The 15,758-nt window shown below is 49.4% G+C and overlaps 1 protein-coding gene across 3 annotated transcripts in view; it reads right to left on the reverse strand.

Annotated features, from left to right (window-relative positions):
• LOC122364206 (fibrillin-2-like) overlaps window positions 1–7,145 on the reverse strand; it is a 52,284-nt gene extending 45,139 nt beyond the window's left edge. For 2 of the 3 annotated variants that reach the window (XR_006253522.1, XM_043334379.1), the window contains exons 1-2: window positions 7,017–7,122; window positions 2,640–2,728 (exon numbers count right to left, since the gene is read on the reverse strand). Coding sequence is in view for 2 of the 3 variants with exons in the window: in XM_043334379.1 (XP_043190314.1) it covers window positions 2,640–2,691 (52 nt within the window). In the remaining variant the exon portion in view is untranslated. Of the gene's footprint in view, window positions 1–2,639; window positions 2,729–7,016 lie in introns of all 3 variants that reach the window. The other variant, XM_043334373.1, reaches the window with a different exon arrangement.
• Between the last annotated feature and the right edge of the window lie 8,613 nt (window positions 7,146–15,758).

Here is a 15,758-nt window from a genome sequence, read left to right on the forward strand (position 1 = left end):
ATTGACTTACTTTTCATCGACGGGCTCGATCCCCATCACCACCAACAATTTTCCGGGAAGTCAGGATTTTAGAGATATTTAAGCAGAATTGCAGAGCTGTGTTAATACTACGGCACTTAAATACACATTTTAAGAAAACTGCTTTTTTCTTACCATGAGTTAGGTCTCAGAAACAGCAACATGTCGATAAAATGAGGAAAAATAAGTGCAACATGATCGCGCAAGAGAGTATCCTTAGCTCCCTAGCAACCACCTAGCAACGTAAGGCAAAATAGTAAACAGCTCCTGTTGATATCAGGTACTCAGCCTTGGAAGCACAGTAGACGGTCACTATACTGGGCTTCATACTGAATTTTGCATACCAGAATGGATGTTTCCAACTAAAATTATTTTTTCGCGAAATTTATCTTTGTTGCCCTACTATTTTTCGTAAAACCGAGATATACAAACTTAATGATATCAAAAATAATATTGTGATAATGAAAACCGCCATATAAAACAAGATAATTGCTGAGATCATGCCTACTAAACTTGGTCCTACCCCCTAATTCAATATACCCTGCGTTGACTCGGTTTTCTGAGCTAAAAAGAAATATTGTTTTTCACGCGCGCAGCAACAATGACAAGAAAATAAACATGAGTCAAATAAGGCGTGATAAAATAAGAACAAAGATCTCTAATAAAAAGGAAGTAAGAACTCGCCACAACTCCCATCACGCTTTCCAGTTCAGCACGTTCAGCAGGACACCGCCGCTGATCGCAGCACAGCGCAACTGTGCCTCATCCGATAGCGGACCACACAGCATACAGACCGCATGATCGAACGGCAAACATCCTCAGGACCTCCCATCGGCCGGACCGAGTGGCTGAAGCAACAAACACACTAACAAACATCAGCGCCGATTCTGAATACCTCAGAGCAGTCCGAACCAGTCGCATCCTTTGGCCGCCGCCACACACCATGACACCATCCTGCTCGAGCTCGATACACTTTGACTCATTTGACTCACTAGATCCGGTGACTCAATGTGCTCCGATGACCAATGTGGTCAGTTATACCCTTTGGCCGGACGCCCGCCCCTCCGATGGTTAGTTACACCGTCAAAACATGTCCTAATGATCAAACAATAACAAGACTGGCCAGTCACTGGCCGTCTGATCTCAGTGTTTGAAATAAAACGAGGTGACACGGTCTTCGCTGTTCAATGCTCAGTGCATGCTGTTCACTATTGAATGTTGACTGCTCGCTGTGCTCACTGAACGTTTGCGCGGTAAATTTAGTTATAACGATCCAAATAATGAGTTGATTTTTTAAGGACCTATCTGACAATCAAAGACAACAATATGAACAAACGGCATGCGACCGCAAAGCACGAATACATTAAAATAAGCTTTATGCTCGGACAATAACATCAATATTTAAGGTTCGTTTTCCCCGAAAGGATATTTGTGATTTATGTGGTGTTTTAGTGTAGCTATCTGTGACGCCCTTCCAAAGAACGACAATGACTAGAAACTGGTTTCTTTATTCACTGAAGGAAAGTTGCGAGCCTATGGCTCATGTACACCATAAATCTTCCTCCTCCCGCGCGGAGGTGGTCTAAAATTGGGGCGTCGGCCGTTTCCAATGGAATGCGGCGTGTGTGTTTTCTGCGTGCGGCCGTTTGTTGGCGCCGGCTCCGTCAGCGGTCTGGGGCCGGCGAAGCCATCAGCCGCTACTGATGGTTCCTCCGGGCCCGGCCGCCAGACACATCAGACAGCAGTGGCGCCGGCGGCCCACCCCCGCCCCGCCCTCCCGACCCACTGCACGGCCAGATCCGGCGCCGCTGCACTGGAGGAAGTGTTATCGAGGGACGTTCCCAAATTATGGCCGATCAACTGTCCTGTGCTGTTATGGAGCCTCATGACTTCTGAGCAACTTGTCGCACTTACGCGAACCCGAATTTGATTCCTCGTGTTTGAGTCTGACACTTCAGCCGTCCTTGAGGTCGTTGTTTCCGAACTATCTGTCACGGTATCATTTCACCTATCCTCCCAAACCGTCCTCTCAACTACTCTTCCCCAGGTCTATTCCTCTAACTCGTCCTCCCGGTCCCTCTCCAGTTTCCCCGGCCCGTCCTCTGAGACCGGCGTCCTCCGCCCATCCCCCGGGCAGCGGACACGACTGTGCTCTCTGACGACCGGCGTGACTCATACGACCCTCAGCGGCCCCGTGCTACCTGGCGGGGCCGCGTGTGTAGTCATTCATCAATGGCCACCCGGACCGGGCTCTGGTGGGCAGAGCCGCCGCTGAGAGGCTCAGCGGAGCGTCCCGGGGGCGCCTGCTCGGCATCCCAACAGGCCACGGCGTGGGACTAACACTAAACAGCAGCGGTGGACGAAGGTTCTAACGAAAGGTGAGTACTGGTACAGTGTTCGTGTGAGATACGGGATACTTTTAGCGCAGAACGCGCTTGTCGGCCTTACCAGCCGTCGCTTGCACGGCGGAGTTTGCAATGTTTGACGGGACTCTGGGCGGGGTGGACATTCCTAAGCCCTTCCCTGTGGATCAGCGGCGAGTGAAGGTCGCTGGGTGCCGTCAGCTCGTGCAGCCCGGTCAGGAGGTCGACACTGAACAGCACTCGTGTTCAGGTACTCACCGAGCAGCGTGATGGCCAGGAGCGCCCCGGAGAGCGCCGCCAGACGCGCCATGGCGTGACGGTGTCACTGCCAGTGCCGCCGGTGTGTCCTGTCGAAACACATTTAGCTCGGTCACTGGTGTTCTGTGAGGCACACATGACAGGTCACTACTCCTCTTTGACACATAAATCAGGTCATTGATCCGCGGTTTTAACACACAGGAGCCAGGTCACCAGTCAGTGACCCAAAAATGTGCAGACCAGGTCACTGCTCCTCCAGCTCTGGGGCACGCAGGTCAGGTCACCGCTGTTGACAGACAGCCACGTAAGTGTCGCGTGCATTGGTATATTAATTGCTGAGTCAATGGTGCAGCAGCGTGAATGTGTTTCGCGAGGCTATCTTCATATCGGCGGCAATTGATCGATGAACGTCTCAAAAACGTGCACTTGTGATGCACACTCGTTCACACGCCATATAATAATTAACGCCATTGAATCATTAATCGGTTAAAAATTTGGTTCAGACGAACCACAGTAACACGAAAACCTTTGTATTTCCAGATTAACGAATTACGGTGATTGAATTTATGTATTAGTCGGACTGCTGACAGCAGTGACAAAAAGAACAGTTGCATGCAATCGACGTTATTCTTTTCGTAGGGTAGTTGGTCAACTCACTGAGCGAGGTTTTAGGTATGCATGCTTGCACTGCCGATCATCAGTGAGACAAACCGGTCCCGTTTGTCCATTCCATAGTCAAGGGACGACCATCGAGCTGGGCGAAATGTCAAAATGACATTTTCTTTCGTGTTCATTTTTATTCTTTTTTTTTTTTGCAATTAGAAAGGCAAAGATCAGCTTCAAAGGCGCGACCTTTCAATAGCCTTTAACCAGCCGTGGAGTCGCCGTCTGGTGTCTGACATGCGGAGGTCAGAAGCCCCTGATTGCTAAGCAAGCAGCCTCTGACCGGGCGTGGGTCAATAGCCTGTAACCTCTCCACATCTCAGCAATCCCTCACTAAAAAGACTAGCCCACGGAGACGAAGCACCCGCCTCTCTGACAGTTCACACAGTCCAGTCTCCCATGACTAGCCGGCCACAAGTCAGTCTCCCCTGACCGGCCACACGGGTCAGCCTCGTCAGAGCGGCCGGGCGGTGCCGGTACGGCTCGCAGCGAGAACGTGTCCCGTCGTCCGCCGGCCGGATTGGTCTGATGATGGATGATGTGCGAGTGGGCGAGTCGGACCGGCGCCCGCCGATCAGCAGTGATGAGCCGCCGCTCCTGAGGCGGCAGACGCCGACACCGATGGACTGACGGGGGAGGGGGGCTGAGGGCACGGGGTCGTCGATGGACGGACGCCCCACTCGGCTGGCGACCCAGTCAGCTGCAGTGGGACGGCTAATGTCGGACAGTTACATCAGTGCAGTGGGTGAGTGTTATATTTTCATGGACATGATCTTGCTTACGGTAGCCGGATAGACCTCAATTTTAATTGATTCGGGGATAAATACGACTATCTCCACCACGTTGCAGATTGAATGAAATCGAAAAACACTTCAAATTACGGCACTGGAAGTCGGTTATGCCGGGCTGTGGCTATCCGATTGACATTCGCCGGCCGGCCCGTAACACAACCCCAGCAGAGCGTGGTCGCTCAGCGGGCCGCCTCTCCAGTCCGGGAAGGCGGAAATGCGGCCATGCACCAACTCGAGCTCTGCTGCAGATACTCGGTGGCAGCCGGGCGCGAGCTGCAGACACGGCGTGACCTTGACCTGGCGCGGTGCCAGCAGAGCAGTCCCATATAATTTTGCAGTAATTTATTTATTGACTTCCCCAATGTAAGAATCACGTTCAATGACAGCCGGTCCTTTCCCATCGGCATCCAATTCAGCAATGAAAAATGTAAATTAAAAAAGAAACGTTTTCCCGCCACGTCAAATTCCTATGACGAGTGCACTCACCTATAAACATACGAGTAGAACGTTATCTATCTAACAGTCTGACGAAGGCAATAAATTGTAAAAGTGACGGTTTTCGCTTGCTAAGATGCTGATAGTTCTAGCGAACCAAGGATGTTTATGCTATAACTTTTTATTTGCAATAATTTCCACTACAACATTGTCATCAGGAATGTGACCGTTACATGATTCTAAGTTGCGTGGAAGCAGCGAAAATAGATAGGTATTTTATCAATCTGGTGACGGAGATCTGTGAAATCGTACAGTGATGCTTGAAAAGATATATAGCAGATTATCGTGCCTATCTAACCTTTTTCATTTTAATGAAAGTAAGATGAGAAGTGAAAGGTTGGGTAATCGCCGACCATTTGTGTATACGCTGATGTCTGTCAAGGGGATGCTCCAAATACCTAGATGTTATATTTATTTTATCATATAATAACCTGAAATTGTAATGTTAATAATCAATTATAATGTTACACTTAATTTTCTTAGGCATTGGAGTGTCTTGGAAACTTCGCATTTAAAGCCCATGAAATTTATATCCTTCGTAGTGCCATGGATTATGAAAACATAAATTAGTCTTTCTGCGACTGGTAAGGATTCGAAGATGGAAGAGACTCAAGACTGAACAATTTATGTTCAGGAAATGTCCGAGCTAAGAGTAGCCCTGAACGCGTCAGAGCCTCGAACGTGACTTTGTTTCACGCTCCTATTCATGCAACAAAAAAAAAATATAGGTACGCACGACGAACCTACAAATGTGGGTATAAACTAAGCTCTAAAGGAAAGTCTGTACTGTCGAGGGACGCTGAGCCAGGCAGATATTGCGGTGTGTATTTAAATACCTATTTTAGTAGTATTCTACATATACATAGTGTAAATACCTACCCAAGAAGAAATGACAACACCAAGCCTGCTAGAGCCCCGCTGTCAGTGGCTTACTGTAAAAGGCAAGCCTCTATTCAGCAAAGTCCTTTGATCAAAAGTTCGATATGAAACTATGTCTGCCTGTCTGTCTGACTGATGAGCAATGCGCGAGCTGTCGGCGGCTGTTGAGCCATGTCAGTCGGTGTCTGGAGCTGCCCCGACACCGGGGAGTGGTCGTCAGTATCCCCCCCCCCCCGCGACTGTCTCCGTGCTGCCACAGCCGTCAGTAGAGGCAGGGGAGCCGATCATCGGTCTGCACAGTTCAGCAGACCAAGCAGCCGGCGACGACCCTGACTCCATCCAGAGGCATCCCGCAGGGTCACGACACCGCTCGTAGCAGTTAGCACCGGTCACCGCTGCATCAGCTGCAATTGTGTCTCAGATGGGCAGGTCGCGACTGAAGATTGACTGTGTAGACGGGGGGACTGTCTATTGGGACCGGAGGGCTCTCCATGAAAACGTCTGTCTGCACTTGCAGGCGCCGGGCTGCAGTCTGCGGGGTTGAAGTGGCTGTCTGATGAGACAGGAGATGCAGACAGTGTCTGTCTGCCAAGAGACAGAGAGGCTGAAAGGCTGTCTGCGGGAACTGGGGTGGCTGTCCCGGGGACCGGAGAGACAGAGTGCCTGCCTGCGGATATCGTGACAGCGGGCAGCAGCTGTCTCCGGCCCCCAGAGCTGCAAGTGCAGAGTGCAATAAACCTAATTTACCTAAGAGCGTGATAAAATCAAGCGAGCTTGGCATAAATCATCGCAACTTGCAAGTGGGCCTTTCCAATGTCACCAAAAGTTATATGTGGGGAATGAAATTGATAAGTCAACAGGTCTCGTCCCCATAAATCATCGCTAAAAATTCTATTGTTACCGTGAGTAGGATCGGCACGTCAGTAAACGTCAAGAACATTTCAGCATTGAAAGGAGCAGCTCGAAAAGACGGACGGCAGACATAGGAGTCCCCTTACGAAACCAACTTGAGGATTTGTCTGGAAACACCGATTCTCCTATATCTAAGGCAAAGGTACGCATAATTTAGTACGTCCTTCAAGATGTACTGATGTGGAAATTGTGTATACCTACAGCCAAGAAGTGGGCGATTGGTAAATTCAAAAATTATAGCATGAAATGTGAAAACATGACAATAGTTTGCTTGGAGTTTATAAGGTGAGGTCGCAGAATGCTTTCTTGATTTTAAATAAACCATATATCGGTAATCGAATATTTCCACCGAATTATGCTTTTTGGAAAAACGTGAAGGCTGGGACACTTTCGGGCCTACGTACCTTTTGCAAACAATTCTTGCAATTAATTACGTTTCCTTCAAAAGGACTTTTTTATATAAATACATTCCTGAAAGAAAACCCGCAGATATGCATATCATTCATGCATTGATATGCATGCATACAGTCAACGTACTCACAAAAATACCGCAAGTTATAGGAAGTTACGAGTCACGGCCTAAGGACGACGACTGAAAAACAAGCAGCTGCCCCTTCCTAATTCCTCACGGACCCACCTAGACTGCAGTCAGCTGTAACCGGTCACGGTGCCAGGGACAGGCCGATGGGGTCGTCACATGCACGAGACAGTCCGCGGCCGCCGGCGAGTGTCCGCCTCCTCACAACTGGACGGCGGAGCGCAGACTGACCGGCCGAGGCGCCGCCGCCGAGCCGCCGTTCGTTCGTTCGTGCTGGCCGACGGTCGAGGCGCCGCGCGGCCCCGCCGGGTCGGGCAAAACATCAGTTTAGCTGAAGCCCACATATGTGAGCGACGACTGTACCACTTGTGTTTTCTACATTTTCACTGTAGGTCAAATTTCCTCAATGTCGACAATATTGAAAAATGCTTAAAGTGACCATCCCACCTTAACATAACATAACATAACATAACATGGATTTCATGCAGCAACAGGCTACTTGGGCCCAACGAGGTTACATAATGTAAATAATCAGACATATTGAGTTTTATTCACGATCGATGGCAACACAAGTCAAATTCCTAAAACCAGACGTTTCGGCCACAGGGGTCAGGGTGCCTTCGTCAGTGGACACTAGTGATTAAATTTCGAAAATTTCATTTCGAAACCTGTGCCCGATGTGTCGACTTCGAACGATTTATACCGATTGTTTTTGATACTATGTGTTTTTAATTTAATCACTAGTGTCCACTGACGAAGGCACCCTGACCCCTGTGGCCGAAACGTCTGGTTTTAGGAATTTGACTTGTGTTGCCATCGATCGTGAATAAAACTCGAGGTTACATAAGACGAACAAACAATGTACGTACGTACACACATAAAGCAGCAACTCAAGACCGATTACACAATTTCATCGAAAACTAACCTACGTTCTTAATGTAATAATTGAATGAGGACTTTACTCCACAAGAAATCGTTCGGGTCGGAGCTTTCGAATTGTATCACAAAGCTTCGTCAGCGTATCGTAATCGGGTTCGGGGGTATCGGTCGCAAAAAGCGACCGATACCCCCGAACCCGATTACGATACGCTGACGAAGCTTTGTAATACAATTCGAAAGCTCCAACCCGAACGATCTCTTGTGGAGTAAAGTCCTCATTCAATTATTACATTAGCAAACTCCACATCATGTCCTACGTTCTTAAAGTACGAGTCTTTTCCATTAGGAGAAACTATTGATGACTTTGGGCGGTAAACCATTCCAAGCTTCTATGACCCTGCTGGTAAAAAAAAACGTCTGTCTCAGCTTGGTTTTGGAAAAATTCTTAACTAATTTACACCCATTTCCTCTCGTGGAATTTGTATTTACCTTAGATATCCTTACATTAACCCGCGCCCTGATGGGGTCTGCCGAGCAACGCGGTCTGATGGGGGGGGGGCATTTTGCCCCCCCCCCTAAGATCTCGAGAACCACGCAACATAGCGACAAGCGGCAAACGGCGTTGGATAGCCCCAACGGGGAACTACCTTGTGACCCAATTTCATTGACCTCGGTCAAACTGATGACGTCACAGGTCAGGTCAAAGGTCGAATTTTCACCGTTTACAGGCATTTCAAGAAATGCGTTGTAAAATCGAGTAAAATGCATTTCATTGAAAATCATCGATGGGGAAATGTTCGTCAAACACATATTTTGCTATTTGAGGTCACTGATACCAGGTCAGGTCACAGAGACAGGTCACTGAGGGTCACAAATTAAAAATATCATGTGATGCATGTTTTATGGTCCATTTTATATGCCAAATGCGATTATGTGGGACAGGCAGCCCTTGGGGTCAGTTGAGATTATGTTTTGGTGAAGGTCAGGTCAAGGTCAGGTCAAGGTCAGGTCAAGGTCAGGTCAAGGTCAGGTCAAGGTCAGGTCAAGGTCAGGTCAAGGTCAGGTCAAATTAGGTCAAATTTCAAAGTTGATATTATTGCATAAAATGGGTATTGATTCGATGCAGCTCGTCACGGGGAGTTCAATGGTGGTCTCCGTTTTGCGTTACGTGGTCTAGAATTGCTGAAAAGTGAGTTCAAAAAATTGACGTCATCAATTTTCAACAGTTTTTTTCCTTTAACTTGGCCAAAAAAAGAGGTATCGATCTAAAATTTGGTATGTATATCGAAGAGCGCAGGGACTATCACATATATTCCGGTTTTTCCGAAATTCGAAAAAACTCTTGGAAATTCTTTGAGTTTTTCTTTTAAAAAAAATCATTTTTTGGGGGGAGGGGGGTAAAAATCCCAAAATTTCGAAAATCCGAGATAGCAGTTTTGTAGCGCCGTCTTTTCTCTACACAACCACACAAAGAACTTTAAAATTGCTTGTTAACTGTAGAATTGGTGAGCGTTTCAAGATGTCATGTTTTTTTTTTTTGCTCATTTTTACTCGAACATGACCTCAGTTTGACCTCAATAACTCCTGACCCGAGGTGACCTGTGACATGAAATTTTGTGTGAAGGTGTCAAATTGATGCCCGGTAAGGTACCCAAAATTTGGCGGCGCTGCGCGCCGCTGTTATCTCGCTATTTAAGAAAAAACACAGGGGCCGAGTCAAGTTTTTTCCTACGAAATGTTTGGATTTCTATAAAAATCGATATTCACGTCAAAATTCGTATGAATATCCTACGAAATTCTTAAGATGCACGACCTTTCGGTATATGCTGCAACGATCCGTGGCCATGGTGCAGCGGCCCGTCCATTTACTGTTCCACGGTGAGCATACCGTGGAACGGTAAATGGAACTGAGTTCAAAAATTTTACGCAAGATTGAGATGGATGTAGCATAACTTACGCGAACTGCGCGGCGCTTCGTGGCGTAGATTTTGCTACACACGTAAAAACTTAGCCGATCACCCCCCCCCCCCGTGACGGATAAATGTTAAGTCCCGCGAGTGTGACTTTGCCCCCCCCCCCCCCCCTTGGCTAGCGGCTGCGACCGCCAGTGCCCCCGTCGGTGCGCAGGTTAAAATATAGAAAATACTCTAAAAAGCTTTTACTTTACTTTCTGATCATTTTGCGCCTAAAAAATAATAAATCCATTGTGAAAAAAAAAAACTTATTTCAAGAAAGTGAATTATTCCCCTTGAAAGTGACGCACAGTTTGTTTATTTTCAACAATAAATGTGCTACTTACACATAACATCAATATATATATATATAGCATGACAACCTACGGACCATGCGGTGTTTGCTTAGTTGCCCGACAACCATTGAGTCTATAGCGTTCAGTAATGCTCAAAGACCAATGCTGCTATTGACTTCTTCATAACGTGGAGTAGTCCATCTTGGCATTGAGAATCTTGCGGCAGTTTCTTTCATATGCCTACAGACGCACCTACAGAAATCCCGATTTGGGACCTACCTTTTCGAGCAGGCCTCGTGTTGATGCACTGGCATTAGGAACTGAATAACACTGACTGACACTGATGGACGCATTAGTCCGCCGGCCACTATTTATAGGGCATTGCCGCCCATCGACCGTACAATATCCGTATCTGTTTGATGCTGCCCCTCGCTCGCTGATGCTGTTCGCCGTAAATCTGTGTCCGTTACTGCCTGCAATGATTTCGGCGACCTGCTCTTGTTTCCCTGCAACCTTTTGTTCGCTGTTGCCTGTTGACCTAAGTCGACCAAATCCGATGTCGTGTTTCGTTCGCTGCTGTCCGGTGTTGTATCCCGTCGACCATTTTCTGCTGCTACTCGGTGTTTGGCCATTGCTGGTCGCTGTTCTCCTACGGTCTTTGTGGGTTGCGTTGCCGTTCCCGTCGCTCGTAGCTGGCTGTCGTTGGCTGCTCTCCTAGCTGGATTAGTGTCGGCTCCCGTCCCCCGTCTGCCGCTGCTCGCTGTTCCTGTTGACGTTCTCGCTGCTGACGCCGACGGCACCGGCCGCCGCACGGCACGTGCGTACGAACGCCTGCCTGAAGTCCCGACTGAAAACGACCAGCAGCACGGCGCTGAACACGGCTGCGACGCCCGAGCCGAGGACGATGGAGACCATGGTGAGCAGGCGGCGCCACGGCAGGATGACGCACGGCGTACTAGCCATCAATCGGGCACTAAACAGCACCGGGATGAACGTGGCCAGGAACAGCAGCAGACAGCCGGCCAGCGATGCTCCCGCCACAATGTCCACCCGCCGGCGGCTGGCGCGCGGTCGCGGCTGCTCACCGGCGGCACCGGCCGGTTCCCGGGGGGTGAGGTGAAGGAGCAGTGCCGGTCGCAGCAGCAGACAGGAGTGGGCTCGCCGGAGCGGTGGCGGTGAAGGATGGTCTGCCGCTGGCTGCTGATGCTCTGCTCGTGCCGCTGCTGTCGCTGGTACGGCCGGCTGCAGCGCCGGGAGCTCAGATGACGAGTGGGAAGACGCGCTGGGTTTCTGGCGAAAGCGCAGCGCGCAGACGCTCCTTAGCGTGTCTGGCTCGATCTCGGGCAGTTCCGCTGAGGAGGCCATCTGGTCCGACTGAGCTGTCGCGCGCGGCGGAGACCCCTCGTCCCGACTGGATACGGTGACTACCGACAGAAGCTGGGCAGAGGTGGAAGGCTGGTCGAGACCGTTTGAAACCGGCAGATTCTGACTTGCGGATGCTTTCTGTTTGAGCGTCGAACGGCTGTCTTTCTGGGTCTCGCCCTCTGGTTCAAGTCCGGTCGTGCCGTCGTGTTTTGCTTGCTGTTCGGGAGGCTGGCCATTTCTGAACTGATCCAGTCGTCCACGTGATTGAGCGGTTTTCTTATAAATGTTCACATAGCAGAAGATCAAAATAATAATGCCGCAGCCATACTCGAGTGCAAATAAAACGACTGTAGCCGGAGCCGTCTTGGTGGAATCGTCTCGTTTTTCCAGTATCACAAAATTGTCCGGAGTCCATGCAACCTCATTTTGGCACCTCAATTCTTTGAATAAAGCTTGCAGTACCCATTTGGTTATTCCAACGACCAGGGTGGCTGATACGAAGAAAGCAATGTTAGAACTATTGGGAGGAAAGTGGTGGTTTTTAACGACGGTGAAGTACCTCAGGAGAGTGATAATCACGATACAGGCGAACATCACAGACCTGCTGACGATGAAGATGAACAGGAAGCCGTGGCACGCCGCCGGCTGTTGGAGGTTCGGAAAGCTCACCAAAATGACGGGTATGCCGGTCCACATGACGTTGTTCATGCAGAGCACGGTGACGAGCACGTTGATGACGGTGTGCAGTCGCCGGTTCATGTAGACGGTCACCACCACGGCCAGGTTGAGCAGCGCGGCCGCCGGCACGATCAGCACTGAGAGCGCTACCAGGGCGGCGTACATGTCTGTGGCGCGCTCCTGGCCGTCGCTGGCGGCGCACACCAGCCGGGAGGTGTTGGCGCCGGCGGCCGTGGAGACGGCCAGCCGCTGGCAGCGCAGCTGCGGCATCTGCAGCACGCAGTTGTCGACGGTGGCGTTCATTGCAGCCGGACGCTGGCTTCTATCTGGCGGCGCGTCGGTCGACTAATGGAGCCGCCGCGCGGCGCGCGCCGAGTTGGGATGAGCCGGGACGCCGACCGACTGCCGTTGGCCAGGCGACGCTAACCTGTCACTAACAATCTGTGAGCTGACAGCCAATAATGGAGCGAGTGACACGACCGGGAACTCACTTTTTAACCCTCGCCGGACCTATTGGTTTTCTACATACGCGCCGGCCGAGGGGGGGGGGGGCGGATACGACCTTGGTACGACCCCCCTCGCCGTTTCGCCCCTGGTGGAGCTAGCGCGTCGCGAAAAAAAAAAAAAACGAGCCTGTGCGCCGTTACGAGACGCAGAGATTGATACCCGATTTTAAGGTCCTAGGTCAACCAGTGACCTCTGAGGTCATATCAAGTACCCCAAGATACGGTTCCGTTTTTGGTGAATATTTCTAAAAACGGCCGCAGAGCTGCGATTTTGGCAGCATCCTGTTCGTCTCGCTCAGGCGCGTCGAATGATATACTTTTTGTTTGGGTGAGGTCAACTTTGGGTGTTGACCTCAGGTCACCGTCAGGTCAGCGCCCCCAAGTCACGAAATTGGTCGAAGTAGGCCATGTCGCATATCATTCGATTCGGCAGGTCTTCCTTCCTGAGTCCATTAGTGGATTTCCAGGCTCAGTAGCTCAATTTGATCGGGAGCAATTGACGAAAAAGTAATATGACCCTAATGACGTAATAACTGACATCACGCAAGGTCAACATTGCAAAACTGGAGATGTAACCTTGCGAGGAGTGCATCAAATCCGACGATTCTGTGTGCTTGAGATAGTTGGAGATCGTTTCTGGCGCCAGAATAACAGTTTTCATTTTTCCCCCCCACTTATTTGTGAGGTCACGAAAATGACCTGACCTCATATGACCTTAACCCGCGCACCGACGGGGGTCTGCGCCAACTTAAAACCGACGGGGGCGGATGAACGCCCCCCCCCCCCCTGAGATCTCGAAATCGAAGCAAGATAGCGACAAGCGATAAACGGCATGGAGTACGCACGGACAAGGTCTACAATTTTTACAAAGGTCATTTTCAGGTCAGGTCAAAGATGACGTCACAGGGGTAAAAAAAATCAAAATGGCGGCCCTAGATATGGAGGAAGTTTTTCTCGAATAACTTTCGAATTCGTCAAGCTAGGAACAAACTAAGGGCCCATCGTGATCCTCTCGTCAATCCGCATCGAGCCATATATATGTTGACCTCGAAAGGTCAAGGTCAAAGGTTGACCTCAGGTCACGTGACCACGAGGTCATCTCGTATATCATTCGATGCGCCTTGACGAGCTGAACACAATGAGACCATCCGAGTGGCTGTATCTTGTTCCTGTAAGGAGTTATTGGCAAAAACCTTTGGTGACCTTTGATGACGTCACATGACCGTCACCTTACAGCTGCCCAACAGCAAATCAGGCCTCAGGGTAGTGAAGGTTGATCGTATATGAAGTCATGTATGGTATATGGAGCCATTCTAACGCGTTTTAGTGAAAAAAAAAACAGGGAGTTGATTTTTCCCCCATTGACTTATAATGGGGAGGTCGAGAAATTGACCTGACCTTAGGTCATCGATATCAAAATTCCGAGATATACAAATTGTAGCGACCAGTGACCTCATAACATCCTCCGACTTTCAAAGGACTTCGTCATCTACTGTAGCTCTGACATGGTGACAAAGTTGCAAAAAGTGACTTGAGGTTGGGTCATTCAAAGTGACCTGGTGACCTGACCTTAAAAGTTAGGAGGTTCAAATTTACACACCACGTGTAAAACTGATGACAGAACAGTCGTACAAAATTTCGCGGCGCTTTGCGCCGCGGTTTTTCCGTTATTTGCGAAACACTTCAGGGGGGGGGGCGGATAACCGTCCCCCCGTCGGTGCGCGGGTTAAGGAAAATCCGAGATATAATTTTACAAGTTGCGCGACTCGTAATGGATATTAGATCCTGCAAGTTTCATTTCCTGTGAAAGCTCCTCCCTCTGGCAGTGAGGGCGTTGCAAAGTTACGACATCTGAAGACCGTGCAGAGGTTTACTTATGACGTCATTGGCCAGGGACCTGACCTGACCCGAAAATGCGGTTGGTGTCAAAAGATCCGGCTTGAATCAAAAGTACGTAGGGTAGCCTGGGGCAAGACGCCCCAGATAATTTATTTTGCTACATGAATTTTGTCCCACATCACCTAGAAGGCCAAATTTGTGCGCAATGCGTTCTTTGGACATTTTACTTTAAACTGCACCCCTCAAATTCATTCACTTATGATCGGACTCCAAGCTAGGAAGTGATTTGTGAAGCAACTGCAAATGGGGCATTTTGCCCCAACCCCAGGGCAAAACGCCCCACAGTCTGGGGCAAGTAGCCCCATACTCTAGATTAAAGATTTAACATGGTAGTTGGCTAAATCTTATGTGAGAGGTCCGTTAGACCTCTGGAGGCACGGCACTGAAGTTAGCACATTCCATCCTGTCAGGTGTTCAGCTATGACACTATTGTATGAGCGGGTTTTTCACCTGCCTCATAAGACCAAATAATACATTATTGCAATGCAAATGTTTACCAAATACTTCCTTTGCCATCCAGTTGCTGAGAAAAATACACATAAAGGCATAGAAACTTACTGTTCGCCAGCTACCGAACATTAGAAAGTGGGTAGCCCGAACAACACACGAGGTAAAACGCCCCATGGGGCTTTCTGCCCCGCGACCTACTGGGGCGTTTTACCCCATCACGTAGTTCGGTCAGAGAACAACGCCTTGCACTCCAGCAAGACATAATTTAACACGAACCAACCCGGCATGATAAGCGTTAGACAATAGTTGTTCAAAATACATAAAAGTCGTTAACCTGATGTGGACCATAAAAGAACGCCATGATGCATAATCTGACAACAAAACATAAAAATAACTCAAAAAAACACATTTTTGGCTATATCTCCCGAAAGAGTCATCACAATTTCTTTCCAGTCTGCTCATATAATGATCATATAGAGCACGTTTTATAGAAGAGAGGATGTTTCCCCAGAACTCTGCCAGTTCCGAGAAACATCGGTGAGGCGTTTTACCTCGGCGGGGCGACTTGCCCCGGTCTACCCTATGCCAAGTTTCAGCTCTCTATCTCCAGCGTGTTCGGAGCTATCGCGAAAAAATTGGGGGGGGGGGCGGCACCCGTCCCTCACCCCCTCGGCCGGCGAGGGTTAAAACATTCATGGTTGATTTTTTTGGAGGGGACGTCCGGGACCCGGGTCCCCCGGATTCATCGGCTGGGGGGGGGCGCGTCCCCCGTCCCCCCCGCGCTTTCGACGCCAATGAGTCAATGACCGTGCTATA

The sequence above is a fragment of the Amphibalanus amphitrite genome, unplaced genomic scaffold (genome assembly GCF_019059575.1).
Source record: "Amphibalanus amphitrite isolate SeventyFive unplaced genomic scaffold, NRLGWU_Aamphi_draft 000027F_arrow, whole genome shotgun sequence".
In the NCBI taxonomy this organism is placed as follows: domain Eukaryota; kingdom Metazoa; phylum Arthropoda; class Thecostraca; order Balanomorpha; family Balanidae; genus Amphibalanus; species Amphibalanus amphitrite.